The sequence below is a fragment of the Vombatus ursinus genome, unplaced genomic scaffold, assembly GCF_900497805.2.
Source record: "Vombatus ursinus unplaced genomic scaffold, bare-nosed wombat genome assembly UNPS02009975.1, whole genome shotgun sequence".
Classification (NCBI taxonomy): domain Eukaryota; kingdom Metazoa; phylum Chordata; class Mammalia; order Diprotodontia; family Vombatidae; genus Vombatus; species Vombatus ursinus.
Window position 1 is genome coordinate 7,623,845 of NW_020949753.1, and position 14,938 is coordinate 7,638,782.

General features: G+C 37.0%; 1 protein-coding gene across 5 annotated transcripts in view; it reads right to left on the bottom strand.

The window, feature by feature from the left end:
* Positions 1–14,938, bottom strand: part of WDFY3 (WD repeat and FYVE domain containing 3) — a 296,048-nt gene that overhangs the window by 105,851 nt on the left and 175,259 nt on the right. For all 5 annotated transcript variants that reach the window (XM_027853427.1, XM_027853425.1, XM_027853426.1 and 2 more), the window contains 7 exons: positions 9,081–9,241; positions 7,680–7,791; positions 5,390–5,580; positions 4,268–4,420; positions 3,923–3,996; positions 3,652–3,813; positions 263–357 (listed from right to left, as the gene is read on the bottom strand). In XM_027853427.1, the coding sequence (XP_027709228.1) occupies positions 263–357; positions 3,652–3,813; positions 3,923–3,996; positions 4,268–4,420; positions 5,390–5,580; positions 7,680–7,791; positions 9,081–9,241 (948 nt within the window). The remainder of the gene's footprint in view (positions 1–262; positions 358–3,651; positions 3,814–3,922; positions 3,997–4,267; positions 4,421–5,389; positions 5,581–7,679; positions 7,792–9,080; positions 9,242–14,938) is intronic.

Consider the following 14,938-nt stretch of genomic DNA (forward strand, 5'->3'; position numbering starts at 1 on the left):
AATTTTCTTGAAGCTTTTTTCTAACTAACATACTAACACTTCCCCTCCATGCACACCCACCACCAGAGAAACTCATCCTTTCTATGTCTAAATCTGAGCTTTCAATTACCATCACAGGTCTGTGCAAACCATGAGAGGGGAAAAACGTACTACTGAATAGAGAAAATCAAAGAGTTACTATCAACAAAATTTCAGACCTCATTTCAGTCTGCCAAAATAAACTTTCCTACCAATGTTATTTTTCAAATCATAGAATTCTTACCTGTGTCCAGCTTTTCTTCATTGTTTATTTCCATGACTACAAATTTCTCACAGACAGCAAATGTTGGCAAAGTGGAAGCAATGAACTGGCCAAACCTTCAAACAAAGGAAATATAAAATAGGGAATGGTGTCCATGTCACCAATAGAAAAGACACTCTTTCCAGCACGGTGACAGCATTTGGTGCTAAATAAATGCCATTTGAAAACTAATGATCTCAAATCAGGTTCTGTGGGTCTTAAAATACTTAATATTTTTCTTAGGAATTAAAGCAGTAATTCCAATTGTTTCTAAGAAGTTTTGAAGACACAAGAAGAAAACTAAAGATGGTAACTGTCCAGAAATATGCAGCATATCAAGTATGAATAAATTCAAGTTACCCAACCTTAATTTAATTCATCCCTCAGCATTGTATGGAATTTTTTTTTAAAAAATTCATTTTTGATAGGCTTTCTATTACATTTTCTCACACTGAGCATTGTAAAATCTTCACTTCAAGGAATTAACTTTGTCTCCTCCAATCCATGGCTGATAATTTCATCTGAGAAGATCAATGTCATTCATCTTATGTCTCCTTATGTCCCCTCTCCCTTTCCTTAGCACCTCTGGTCTTCACGTATTTTCTCTTCTCCATAGTTTCAGATAAAGAAGTGGTCCCTCCTTCTTGCCTAAACTAATCACTCTACCTTGTCCTTGAGTATATCCCATCTTGTGTCAATGATCAAGCCCTCATTCTCTTTCTTTCCTATATTCTTCTCTTTGCCTACAAACAAGCTTAGGTCTAACCTAACCTGAAAACAAACAACGTATCTTTCCTTTGAGCTTATTATATGTTCAAGGCATGATATGCATGTATATATGTACATATGTATACACATACACACACACCTCTCTTCCCAAACTTCCAGAAAGAGTGTTCTATACTTTCTCTTTCTACTTCCTCATTACTCATGGACTCCTCAAACCCCTATAAGTTAATTTCTCTTTTTGTCGGTCTATTGAAACTACTTTGTCCAAGATCAATATAATTTCTTTTTTTGGCTAGGCAATAGGATTAAGTGACTTGCCCAGGGTCACACACCTAGTAAATGTCAAGTATCTGAGACTGGATTTGAACTCAGGTCCTCTTGACTCCAGGGCCAGTGCTCTAGCCACTGCACCACCTAGCTGCCCCAATGATAACTTTTTTTAAAAGCTCTTAATATTTTTTGTCTTTACATAATCTACATTTCCCAATATAGTCCTTCCTCCTCCCTCTCCAAGATAGCTATCCATATAACAAGAAAGAAAAAAAGGTTTTGTTAAACTAAACCAAAACCCAGTAATTCTTACTTGCCCAAAACAATGGCCCTTTTTCAGCTCCCACCTTTCTCAGTGTCTGTGACAGTTCCTATGCTCCTGATTCACTTCTTATCTTATTCCGAGGTTATCTTTGCTTTTTCTCCTCCTGCCCCCTAAGAATGAGCCCTTGGTCATCCTTTTCTTCTAACGCTAGACTCTCCCAGAACCATCTCATCCATTCCCACAGCTTCACTAAAGGCACTTTACTACACTAAAGGTATAGTGTGCTGGCTTTAGAATCAAGAAGATCTGAGTTCAAATGCTGCCTCAGATACATATCATATGTATCTGAGTTATATGACTCTGGAGTAAAATGGAGATAATAATAGCATCTACATCACAAAGTTGCTGGGAGGATCAGATATATGTAAAACATTTTGTAAAACTTAAAGAACAACGGAAATGTTAGCTGTTATTGTCACTACCATACGCCTCCAAATTTGTATTATCTAACTCTGATGTCTCTCTCAGCTCAGTCCCACTTTCAAAACCATCCTGCTCGTCTGTGCTTCCTTCTCTTCTTTAATGTGTATTTAAAAAATTGTTCAACTGTACTCTTTTTCTTTTTGGCATTACTATGGCTAATCCCCCTCAGCCTCCTTAAAAACTGAAAAAGGAAAACAAACAAGCACCACTATCACCACACAAAAAAATCCTTCTACCAAATAAAAGCGTGAGTCACACAAAATAACATGGTGACTGTGTTCAAAAACGCCCGTGTCCTTGTGCATCTTGAATCTATCGCTGCTCGGCCATGAAGATGGTTGGTTATGATATTGATAAGAGATCCTGAGCCTTTCAAATCTGTTATTCTTTACAATGTCGCTGCTCTTTTCTAAATTGTATTCCTCCTTTGACTCACGTCATTCCGCACCAATTCATACTACCCGAGATTCTCTGAAATCCTTTCTTTCATCATTTCTTACAGCACAATAATACTGCATTATATGTATAATGTATTATGTTTAGTCATCCCTCAATTGACAAGCACCCCTCTACAGTTCTTTGCCCCACCCCGCCCATCACCCCTGGCCAACTCTCTGTGTTACTCTGAGGGCAGGAAGCTTGTTGTGTTCATAGTTATTCTGTCCCTCTCAGCCTCAGCCTTCCCATCCAAGCTTGTTTCTTTGTATTGTTTGATGCCCATCTATGCTAAACTCTGCATGCCAGCGTGTGCGCGTGTGCGTACCCTTCTTTATTCAATTCAAAGAAGAGTGAGGTTAATCTGATGTCCGTCCCCTCCTCATCCCTTTCTCCATGTTTGTATACTCTTTTCACATAATCCAATTATGAAAACAGGAAGTTGTACTCCCTTCCTACTCCGTCCTTCACTATTACATTCTTCCTTTTACCTTCCCTTCTCTCTTTCTCCTCTTCAAGCATCAAAAGAGAACCAATCTACTCTGTTTTTCTTATTTAATTTCCTCAAAATTCTCTGACGTCACTAAGGTTCTGAAAGACACTTGTCTGTCTCACATTCGGATGGCAGCACTACATCACCTGCAGCCCCTTCCAATGGCTCATTTACATCTAAATTTCTCTTGACTCCTGTGTTTGCATTTCAGACTTCTACTCAGCCTTGTTCTTCTCATAAGAAATGCTCTATGAAGATCCACTTTTTCCCCTGTAGGATTATGTACAATTACGCTGTATGTAAATTTTGTTATATTATAAATGTTTGTCTTTAAAAAAAAACAAACTTCAATTTACCATTGAGAATACTCCCTGCCACCCACCCCTCTCACAAAAAAAAAAGAAAAAGAAAAAGAAAAAGAAGAGAGTTTTGATAGGTATAAAGAAAGAACTCTGGAAGTGTATGAGTGAGGAGGTAATGGAAAAGTTATACAATCAATTCTTACTTTTCAAGTAAAGAATTCAGTAATTTATCTTCTTCAATAAGATACCCTAGATTTGAAAACATAGCATGAAAGTCTATATTTAAAATGGTTTTAAATCACACACCTGGTGTTGACTATTCTGTGTACAGATTATTTTCCTGATAGCAACTTCACATTAATTTTTTTTAAAGACAGACAAGAGTTTATATTACCTGAGTAAGTCATTGCTGCTGGGGAAGCCTTGGAGTAAGTAGCTCAGCACGTTACTAATAGCAACAATCGTGGGTTGGGACAAAGACATATCTCGAAGTGTAAGTAGCAGCTTTGGGATTAATTGAAATTCCCTCATTAATTTAGCATTCTTTGAGGCTTCACTGAAACAGAAAGCGGTTTTAATGAACAGTTCTGGCTTCATCTCTGTGTTAAAAAATTCCTTTACCTACTGAAAATTTTTTAGTTTAAAACATGGGTAATAACTAATACCTGGACTCTGTGAGTAGTTCAATGAAGTGTTCAAATAAAGAAAGATGTAACTCATATGGTGCATGAAGCCAGACCTGTAATATAAAATTAATAGTGGTGATTGCAGACAAATTTGTTTAGTTTATAGACCATGACTTCCATTAAGGCAGAAACTATATTTTATCTACACTTTGGATCTTCCCCAGCACCTAGGACAAAGGTCTACATACAGCAGTCACTGACTAAAATGGCTGATGACTAACATTCTCTTAGTTTATCAAATTTGACTTCCCTTCATTTTATCAATATAATTAGTGAAACTGATTTGCTGATGATAAAATTATGCATTACTATTCCTATACATACTTCAAAATCACAAAGCAAATCCTGGAAGGCAGTTGAGTTTGGAATGATGGATGTCTCGTGTCCGCTATCAACAGTTCCCACCAAAGAGAAAGTCAGATGGAGAATGTGGCTATTAAGGAGTGACCGTTTCTTTTTCAGCAGCATCGCCAACAACTAAAATAAAAGATGTGAAATGCCAGTTGATAAAACATCCTGAATATTAAAAAGCACAAACACTGGAGAATACAATCTATCAGGTTACTGAAAACGAGCTGAACAAGACTGAAGAGATTTGGCTATTCTTTGTATAGAGAACCTTTTGAAATTGCGTGCTTTTGTAAGATGACAAAAAATACAAACCTGTATGATTAAATAAGTGCTTCTCTTTTTCATTTGTTTCTAGGAAATTGTCAACTAGAGTTTTAAAATATATGGTACAACTCACCAGAAAAAGAAATTTAAACCTTTTCCAAGTACCTGTTTCTCTCCCTTGCTGATATATGGAAAAATTTAGTCTTTTTCTAATCACATGCGTATACAGTCTTACCCCACCAAAATTTATGGTATTGGAGTTGGGATGAAGATAGGGAGTAGTTACAGATTAAAAAAAACAGTGAAAAGATTTTTCAGGACCGCTAAAGGTGACAAGTCAGCAAGTGTTAATATATCAAGAATGGAATACATAATGATGGCAGGCATATGTGGCAACATGTCACTTACTAAGCCACGACCCTAGGCCCCAACCCTGGTCTGGATAACTGTGCTTCAGGAGGTGGGATCCAGTCTCACCTCTTCACCAAACCTAGACTCCCTGAAATCCAGAGCTATGTTATTGCTTTTGTTCAATTACTTAGGATCCAATGAGAATTTCAAAGTACATAAAACCTACACTGAAATAATTTGTCTGACCAGGAAAAGTTTGAAGAGTCAGAAGGAAAAAAAGACGTGAATTAAAGAAGGCACTAACTTCACTCTCATGTCATGCTCTTTTAAGTATATGTAATAAATGAATTACAAGATTCTTGAGTGAACCTGGACTATGTTTCTCCTCTGTAATTTGAAAAACACGTTACTAATCATCATGAAAAGAAAAGGAATTTTTAAAAGAGGAAAAATAAAGCTAAAAATCTCCTCCTTACATACCTGATAACCCTTGATTCTTTCCATTTCTTTGCTGGCTAGTGGGTTGCTCTTTACTACACAAACCAGGGCCTTTACAGCAGCATACAACCCTTCCACATCTGACGCCATGGCCACTAGCCCCAGAATGGCAGCAGCTCCACCAATGTACTGTAAAGTTGTGGCGACAGGCTTGGGTACAAATGTTCTTACTCCTGAGTAAAAGACAGCGAGAAATCATTAGGGCCAAATCTCCAATTTTTTAAAAATAATTAAGATAAAAATGATGCAATTCATTTTGATGTCATTTGGATATAAATTCCATATCTCTTTCCTTCCCCAAAATGATTATTCTAATAAAATCAAGGTAATCTGCACATAGCAAGTGATTAGTAAATGCTTTTTTCATTCATTTATAAATATTGTGAATTAATTTATATGGAATGGATTGAAGAGGGCAAACTCAAGAGATTACTTTTGATTATTCTGTCTCATAGATGATTAAAAAATACTAATTTGTGGAATTTCAGAATGAATTCTAGAAGGGATTTGACTTTCAAGTGGCCATCAAGAGATAAAACTCTAGTAGGTAGGTTGTACATACGTAATTTCTTTTAAAATGTAATTCTCTAATTTAAGAGGGATGTGAGTCAATTTAACATAGATAATGTAGATAGAAACCGTCTCAGAGTCAGGAAGACCTAGGGCTCAAGGCCTGCCTCTAAGACATTCAGGTTATATCTGGGCAAATCATTTACCCTCTTATTCCCTAAGAAATAATCTGACTATAAATTACAGAACAGTAGCCAATATGAGAAGGGAGTTTCTAGTAAAAAGAGTTTTTATCAAGTGGAGCTCTCTACAAGATGAAATCACAAGTTTAGTCCAAAAAATAGAGATAAAAAAATATACTATAATTTTTTACTTTTAGGTGAGATTTGTGATTGTTCTGCTAACCACAGGTACTGAAAAGCTAGTGATTACTTGTGAAGAACATAATTTCTGGCCATAGAATATATGCTCAATTAATTTTTTTAATTAAGAGAAGTAAAGTAATACGGTATAATGGATAGAATGCCAGACCTGAAGGCACCCTGAACTAGCTTTTGAGAAACAGTTATTAAATTTTCAGTGTGAGCCTTCAAAATTGGTAGACACTACAAATCAGGGCTTGATTTATGGTTCTGTTGATTGCCAAGGCTTAAGAAAGTGATGGAGAAAAATGTTAATAACGCAGATTAACCTTAAGAGCGTGTCCTGTGCACATTTTTTTCAGAGAGCCAGTTGTTAAGCATTTATCAGCACAGCACTGGATAAGGGACTTAAAGGGTCAGTGCCCCAGGCAAATCAATAAGACTCTATATGACAGGTGAGTTGCTGATCTGTATTAGTGGAGGGCGTCTCCACACTGGCAGGCCCTGACACTTAGCAAAGATCAAGAATAAAAATAAGAGAAAAAATTTTGTTAGAATAAAGAAAAAATGGTATCAATGTACTATTACAAAACAACAACAACAAATAACATGCCACTAATTACAAAAATTAGGAGGACTGAGAAACATAATAGACTCTGGTTACCGTTATCTGACTCCCCACATCAGTAAAGCCTAACTCAAATCACACATGCTGAGAAGTTAACTAAACAGCGTGAAAAATCTGTAGCATTCAACATTCTGTTTATACGGTTTTAAATTTATCTTGAAATATCAGGAATGGATTTTGCTTATTCAGTTCTCTAAAATGGACAGAAAGGAAAAAAAGTATGGTTTAAAAAAAATTTTAAAGGTTGGGAAAGTTTTTCCTTTTGTAAAATCAGATAATAGCAGCTCAGTTACAAGGCCATTTAACACTAAGGTCATTTTGGTATTATAAAATACCACTGAGCTCTAAAACTAAGTCCTTATGTTTCAAGTTTTCCCTTTATACCTAGTTCCCTGAAGCAATTATAGATAACAACACTAAATTTAGATGTTTATCTGACCCCAGAAGATATCATATATTGCAATACCAAACACTATACTGCCTCAAATTGGTATATTTATCTTTATTACTAACAAATCTACAAATCTTTGAACCAAAACACAGAAGACAAGGAATGCAATTTCACTTCAAAATAAGAATAGGATAAACTCCTAAACAAATGACACTTTGATTATAAAAAGGAAAACATACCAATTGAAAGGAAAAGGCAAAATAACCGCCATTATGAATGACACCACCATGAGATAACAGGAGGACAGAAAGGAATGATTTCTCATAACTCTACTTAGATTGCCATCCACATACAAAGCGTCACAGTAGAACTCTGTCTCACCTAAGTAGCCAATGAGTGCAGCACCAACAGTGCGTGCCGGCCCGTTCAGATGCCCGGCTGAGTTATGTAACAACTTCACAGGGGTGGCATTCTCATGGGAGGAAATGGCTAACTGTGGAACAGAAAAAGAATGTGATAAAAACCATCAATGGGAAAACACAGGGATGTTCGCTCTAAAAACCAGACTTAATTGGAAAAACAAATTACTTTGCCTTCCAACAGGAAAATAAGTAAGGAGTCTTTCATAAAAATATGTGGATTCATTATATAATTAATTATATGGAAAACAGATGTAATTCCGGAGACATGCTGAAGTTACTGGGGAAATAAAACTACAAAGATGGAAACGAGGACAACTATTCTTGATGCAGTATCAGGAAAGTCTGAAGGGGTTTGCATCAAACCTAAATACAGGAGTTCGACTGAGGATATCCTGTAACATCACCATCTGCTGTTTCCACTTCACAATCAATAATTAATATAATTTTCCTTAACTCAATGAATTGTGAAAGTCAGTGAATAATGTTTTTAAAATGTTTTAGGAGAAAATATGCCTACATCAGAGGGAGGACTTTGTAGAAATACATATGGGGCCTTTGTGGTTGATTGTATTAACTCTATAGTTGCCATAAAACCCAGAGGAAAAAAGGTATCAAATAGAAATCTTATTTTTAATGACAACAAAAAAGTATGAGGCACCATGACACAGTAGTAAGAGATGCAAACTCAGAGTCAAAAGAATGAGTTCTTGCTCTCCCTTTGTCATACGTGAGTTGTGTGAGCCTGATAATACACATACACACACACACACATCAGGCAAGTATATGGGTTTTTATACATAGGGAGAATAACAGAACCTGTGATTTCACTGGTAGAGGGACCTCCTGGATGAGAAAACTCCCTCTTCTGATATTGCTTGGTTCCTCTTTTATTTACAGTTTTAGGGCATAGTGGTTAACTGACTTGCCCAGGGTGACAGGGTCCTTGTCTTCCTGGATGGATCTCATGTAACCATACACTCCCCTAGAGTCCTGACTGTCTCAGACCATGAGCTGCGGGGAAGGGGCTGATCTGCACTGGCCATGGAGAGCTCCTAATATGGAGGAAATCAAAGGTCTCATCAAAAACCAACAAACAAAAAACAAGCAATGCATATGAATGAGTAATTTTTTTTCTAAATTCAGTTTTTTAAAAAGCCAATATAAATTGTAAATATTGGCTAGAATTCAGTTTCCTAAGTTAAACGATTTCGGGGGTTTTGGTCAATGGAAACTGTCATAAGGAAAGCAGGAATCACTCTATTACTGGCCCAACCTAAAATTCTAGAAGATCTTTAAGGAAATATATGATCTTTTCCAATATATGCCAACCACAGTGTATCACAAAATAATCCCCACTTACCTGCTTAGCAATGGCTTTACTATCTAACTTGTTGTAAACTTTCCTTATCCTTGCCACTGTGAGTGAAGACACTGAGACAGCATAGAGACCAAATGACACTTTTTCTTCTGGTACTAATGACACAGGGGATGGGATGCCACTTTCAGATTTGGAATCTTTACCTTCAAAATAAGAAATAATGCATTCAAAAGCAGAATTAGTTATCTTCAAAATAAATACAGTAAGTAGGGCTAAACAGAAATTTCCATCCTTAGCGTAGTTCAAGAAGTGCATTTTTTGGTCTTCACTTTGGTTTTCACTAAGAAAAGGTTTCCAGCTTATGTATCTACAGGGAGCATGGCAGAATAAAACAACTTCTCTCTCTTCCCCCAACGGAGGTTCCAGAGTAACCTACATGGCCACGAGGTGGGAGATGAGAGGGGGTGTGTGTGTGTGTGTGTGTCTATCTGTCTGTCTGTCTGTGTGTTACTAGTTCCAAAGGCTTGATGGGAGGTGACAGGAATTTATTCACTCCAGTCCAACTAAAGGTGGGCCTGGGATCTTAGATCTACCAGCCTGCTTTCTCAATCATGGTACCTGCTGTTTCTACAGTAAATTCCTCCTGCTATCTGCTATGTTTTTGTTGAACTACAGCAGCTGAACTGAGTGGCACAGCTCAACAGAGAAAGCAATCTACCCAATAAAATCTGCAGGATCAGACAAAAACTCTGAATTATTTCTGTTACTTGTGAGTCAGACCCCCAGCCATATCCAACAACAACAGGAAATGCTCCTCAAGTCAAATCTGACTTATTGATTCACTCTGCTTCTCTCTCAGTAACAACTCCAGGCTCTCTAGATATATGGATCCAGGTAAGTAAATTCCTTTCACTTTCCATGATGTTCCTGGCAGGTCACATTAGAGCCACGGAGATTACCTCAGAGTTTAATTTAACAAAACTGGTGAGAAAGATGCAGATGGCAACTACTCCAGCTACATCCAGATCTGTTCTTCCAAGCTTCATTTTGTGTCAATACATTTATTAGTATAATGAAAGAGGATACCACAACAAAACATCTATGATTTCTTTGATGTGGGCAGACCCTCCCTCTAGTCATGCAAATCATAAACCTTCTATAATTTATTGGATGATCACTTTTGATAAGTTACTGTGACAAAAAGTGGATTATTCTGCAAGCAAATTGGTTTAACATCTCCACCAAAGAAAAAACCTTGGCCCAGATCAACTTACAAGCAAGCTCAAGTAAACATTTAATGGCCAATTAACATCCATACTACTATATAACCCTCAATAATAAAGGATGCACTTTACCAAAACCTCTTTAAAAAAATAGAAAGACAAATATGGTCTAATACCAAAACCAAGGAAAATCAAAGAGGAAAAAGAGTTATAGATAAATTTTATGTATATTGATGCAAAAGTTTTAAACAAAATCCTGGCAAGGATATTTTAGCAATATATTCAAAAAATAATTCACTATTATCAAGTTGGATTTATATCAGGAATTCACAGATGGTTCAACATTAGCAAGTATTAAATCATGAAAACAATAAAACCAAATTAATTGTTTCAATAGATATGGAAAACACCTTTGATAAAATGCAGTGCTTATTTCTGTAAAAAAAAACAAAAAAACCCTACATAATACATGCACAGAAGGCGTCCTTCTTTGCCACGATCAAAAAAAAAAAAAAATCTAGAGCCAAGAGCTCCATTTGCAAACGAGAAACAAAGGAAGCTCTCCTAGCTTAAAGAGGGATAAAACACAAAGATGTCTTCCCTATAGCACAATTTGACAACATGAGCTTAGAAATGCTATCTATAATAATGACAAAGTTAAAAGCCTTGGCACAAGTAGTCTATCAGTTTTGAAGTATACTTATCAAGTTACCAATGGGATGCTTTACAAAACTACAAAAAACAACAAAACTCATTAAGAGCAATAAAGGTTCTAGAATCTGAAAGGAAATAATGAAAAGTAGGAAATTAGGGAAAACAGCATTATCACACCCCAAACTATATTATAAAGGAATAATCATCAAAACTCTTTGATAGAAGTTAAGCAACAGAAAAGTAGTTTGGGGAACAGATTAGATAAGCAAGAACCAAAAGTATTAAGACAAATTGGATGTGTGTCGAAGAAAAAAATACAAAATAAAGGGAGGAGAAGTACTTATTTCATAAGAATTTATGGAAAAATTGGGAAGCAGTTTGCCAGAAATTGGGTTTAGACCAGCATCTTACTCCATTTGACATAATAAGCTCCAGAAGGATACTTGACATGAACATAAAAGGGCAAACAGCATAAACAATAAACAAATAAATGAAAATAGAAGGTGCTATCTTTTATATCTTTATATATATATATATATATATCTTTATAAAGCTAAGTGAGAAATTTTTAATCAAAGGATGGAGATGATAATAAAAGAAAAAATATACAACTTCAATTACAGAAAATTAAAAAGCTTTCACATGAACAAAATTGACTCAGGGGACAAATGGTGGCAGGTGAAAAAAAAATGTGCAAATATACTTCATGAAAGTCTGATATCCTAGATATTTAAGTATATCAGAGGATATTTTTAAACAGGGATTAAGAAACTAAGGATCAGAATGACTAAGAAACATTTTCCAAGACACACATAAAAGATCAAAGGATATGAAGAGTTTTCAAAAGAATATAAACTTTCAATAATCCTATGAAAAAATGTTTAAGAGAAATACAAATGAAAACACCTCTGACGGTTCACTTCACACTCAGAAAATTGGCAAAGATGACAAAAATAGAGACAGGCCCCATTTAGGGGGCTGTAGAGGACAGGCACACTAAGAGACTGTTAGCAGATTTGCAAACTGGTTCAACCACTATGGAAAACAATTTGGACTTGTGCAACCAGAGACCAAACTGTTCATATCTTAGATCCAGGATTCTCCCACTAAGAATACATGCCAAGGAAACCAAAGACAGAAATGTATAGTATTTACCTAAATAGTCATAGAAGCCCCTTTTTTGGTATAAAGGACTAGAAATAAAATGTCTACCCATCAACTGAGTACTGGATGAATAAGTTACGGTATGTGAATGTGCACATTACTGTGCATTAAGAAACAATTTCTATGAGAAATTCAGAGAAATACAGGAACGCTTCTATAAACAGATAAGGAATGAAATAAGAAACAGAACTATATATATATATATATATATATATATATGTATATGGCTACAAAAAAATAAAGGAAAAGAGCACTAAGAGGAAGTCAAATTCTGAGAAACTGTTAAAAAATATTACTAACAGAGAAGAGGCAAACTAAGTTAACAACCATTTATTAAGTTCTTAGTACATTCCAGACCCTGTGCTAAGCTCAGGGAATACTGATACAAGTAGAAAGGCCATTCCCTGCCGTCAAAGAGCTTACATGCCATTGGGAGAAGAAAATCCATCAAAGGAAGCTGAGAAGGCAAGAGGATCAAAGAAGATAAAGGGCTGAAGTTCAAATAAGATAACTGACCAAACGTTACTCCTCTTGGCAGAAAGGGAGGAGATGTGCAGAGGGACCAGAGAATATATGCCTGAGGAGATAAGGGCATGAACTTTGTTTGTGCTTAACTGTTTTTCTTTGTTACAAAGAAACATTCAATTCTAAGGGTAGATTTGGTAATATCCAGAAGTGAATATGTCATAAAAAACAAAGGTATCCAAAAAATAACATTTAAAAAGAGGTTTCAGTTTGATCTGAGGAACAAGTTCTCAGTAACAGGAGCTGGCCAAAAGTAGAATGACTGCTTTGGGGATAAGGAGATGAGAGGGAAGGGATCTTGTGGGCGACATTCAAGTGGAAGCTTGTATGCTTGTTTCAGAGACTCTAGGACCTAATCTGGAACAGGGGAGTGAGAGCAAAAAACTTTTAAGGAGAGGCAGTGAGCCAAATTCTAGAGTTCTCTAGTAGAAGCAGAGCATGAGTCATCAGAGAAGGTAGCATGCACGTGCACACGTACACATGTGTATATACACACACACACACACACACACGTTTATCACACTCATGAACTCCTTTCTTTCCTTCTCTGACCTGTCCTCACTAGACCCTACAATCCTCACACCTCTTAGCACCCTCGCTGGCTGCCACTCAGGCTCAGACTTCACTTTCCTCCTTTCCAAACCTCACTCCTATAGCTAACCAATTTACAGTTCTACACCGAATCCCTTGTCCCTTGGTCTTAGTGACACCCATGCTTTGCTGGAGGATATCACGTGACTGAGCTGACTGGGTCCAATACAAATTTATGTTATTGATCTAATTTCAGCTGGGCCCTCAACTCAGCAAGCTAATTCTCTGACTAAGTGAATAGCTCTTCTATACTTCATAGTGATGACTATTACAAACCTTTGACATCATTCCTCATTCTCTCCAACTTTATTCCAGTCCCTGATGAAAAAGTCCCTTTTAATAATGTCCCTCCCCTTCTGCAGCAGACTGCCCCCACAATTCTCCCCTACCTCTCTCTAAACTTTCATCTCTCCCTATCCCCTGGTTCCTTCTCTGATGCCTACAAACATGCCCAAGTCTTTCTAACCCTAAAGAGATTTACTGTCTTCACCTCAAGCTATCCCCCAAATCTCTCCACCGTTTGTTGTCTACACACGTCTTCTCTGTTCTTACTTCTCAACTCAACTGCTCTTCAGGTGTCTCAACCCAGATGTCCAGTAGACATCTGAAACCCAATATGTCCAAAGCAGAACTCAGTATCTTTCTCCTTAAACCCTTGCCCCTTTCTGCCTTTCCTATTATTACAGAAGGCAACAGCCCCTCCCGCTGGCAACCTAGGAATCTTCCTGGGTGCCTTCCTCTCCCTCACCCCCTACATCCAAGCCGTTCCCGAGGCCTATTGATTTCCCCTTTGCATCTCTTTGGCCACTTTTCATATCCCCGCTGCCTGGCATGGTGCCTGGCACACAGTAAGGGCTTAATTAGTATTTACTGACTGGGTGACAGACACCTCGAGACCTGACTTTCAGTAACACCACTAAAAAGAAATTACTCTGTCCAAGTAGTTTGTCTGAGACATTCTTTCTAACCCTCATTTCTTCTAAAACCATTCTCACGTGACATTTTCCACATGGAGCTTCTACCCCTTGTATTTATTTTTATCTATTTTGTATGTATCTACTTATGTCCATATTGTATTTCCCCAAAAGACTGCGAGGCCATGAAAGCAGGAACATTTTCACTTTTCCCTTCTGCCCCAGTGCCTCATCTCTAACTGCCTGTTGGACATTCTAAACTGGATGACTCAGAGAAACCTCAAACTCAACATGTACACATCAGAACTAGTTATCTTTGTCCTCAAGCCCACCTCTCTTCTAAACCTTCCTATTTCTGCTGAAGGGAACACCTTTCTTCCAGTCTCTCAGGTCATAATCTTCACATTATTCTCTACTTCTTACTTTCCTTCCTTCAACCCAAATATCTAATCAGGGGCCAAATCTTGTTTCTAATTCCATGACACCTCTCATATTCACCTCCTCTTCTCTACTCATACATTCATCTCATTTGCTTGGGTTCTCACCTTTAGCCTACACTATTGCCATGGCCTCCTAATTGGTATCTCCATTTTGCTTCTTCCCATCAAATCTATCCTCAGTACAACTAACTACGAAGGTGATTTTACTTGACCCAAGTATGACCATGACACTGCCCTATTTAATCAATTACTCCAGTAACTCCCTATTGCCTCTAGGACCAAATCTGAATTATTCTATCTGGTTTTTAAAGCCCTTAACAACCTGGACCCAACATATCTTTCCAGCTTCATTATATATTACCCTCGCCTTTTCCTGCATTTTTTGATAC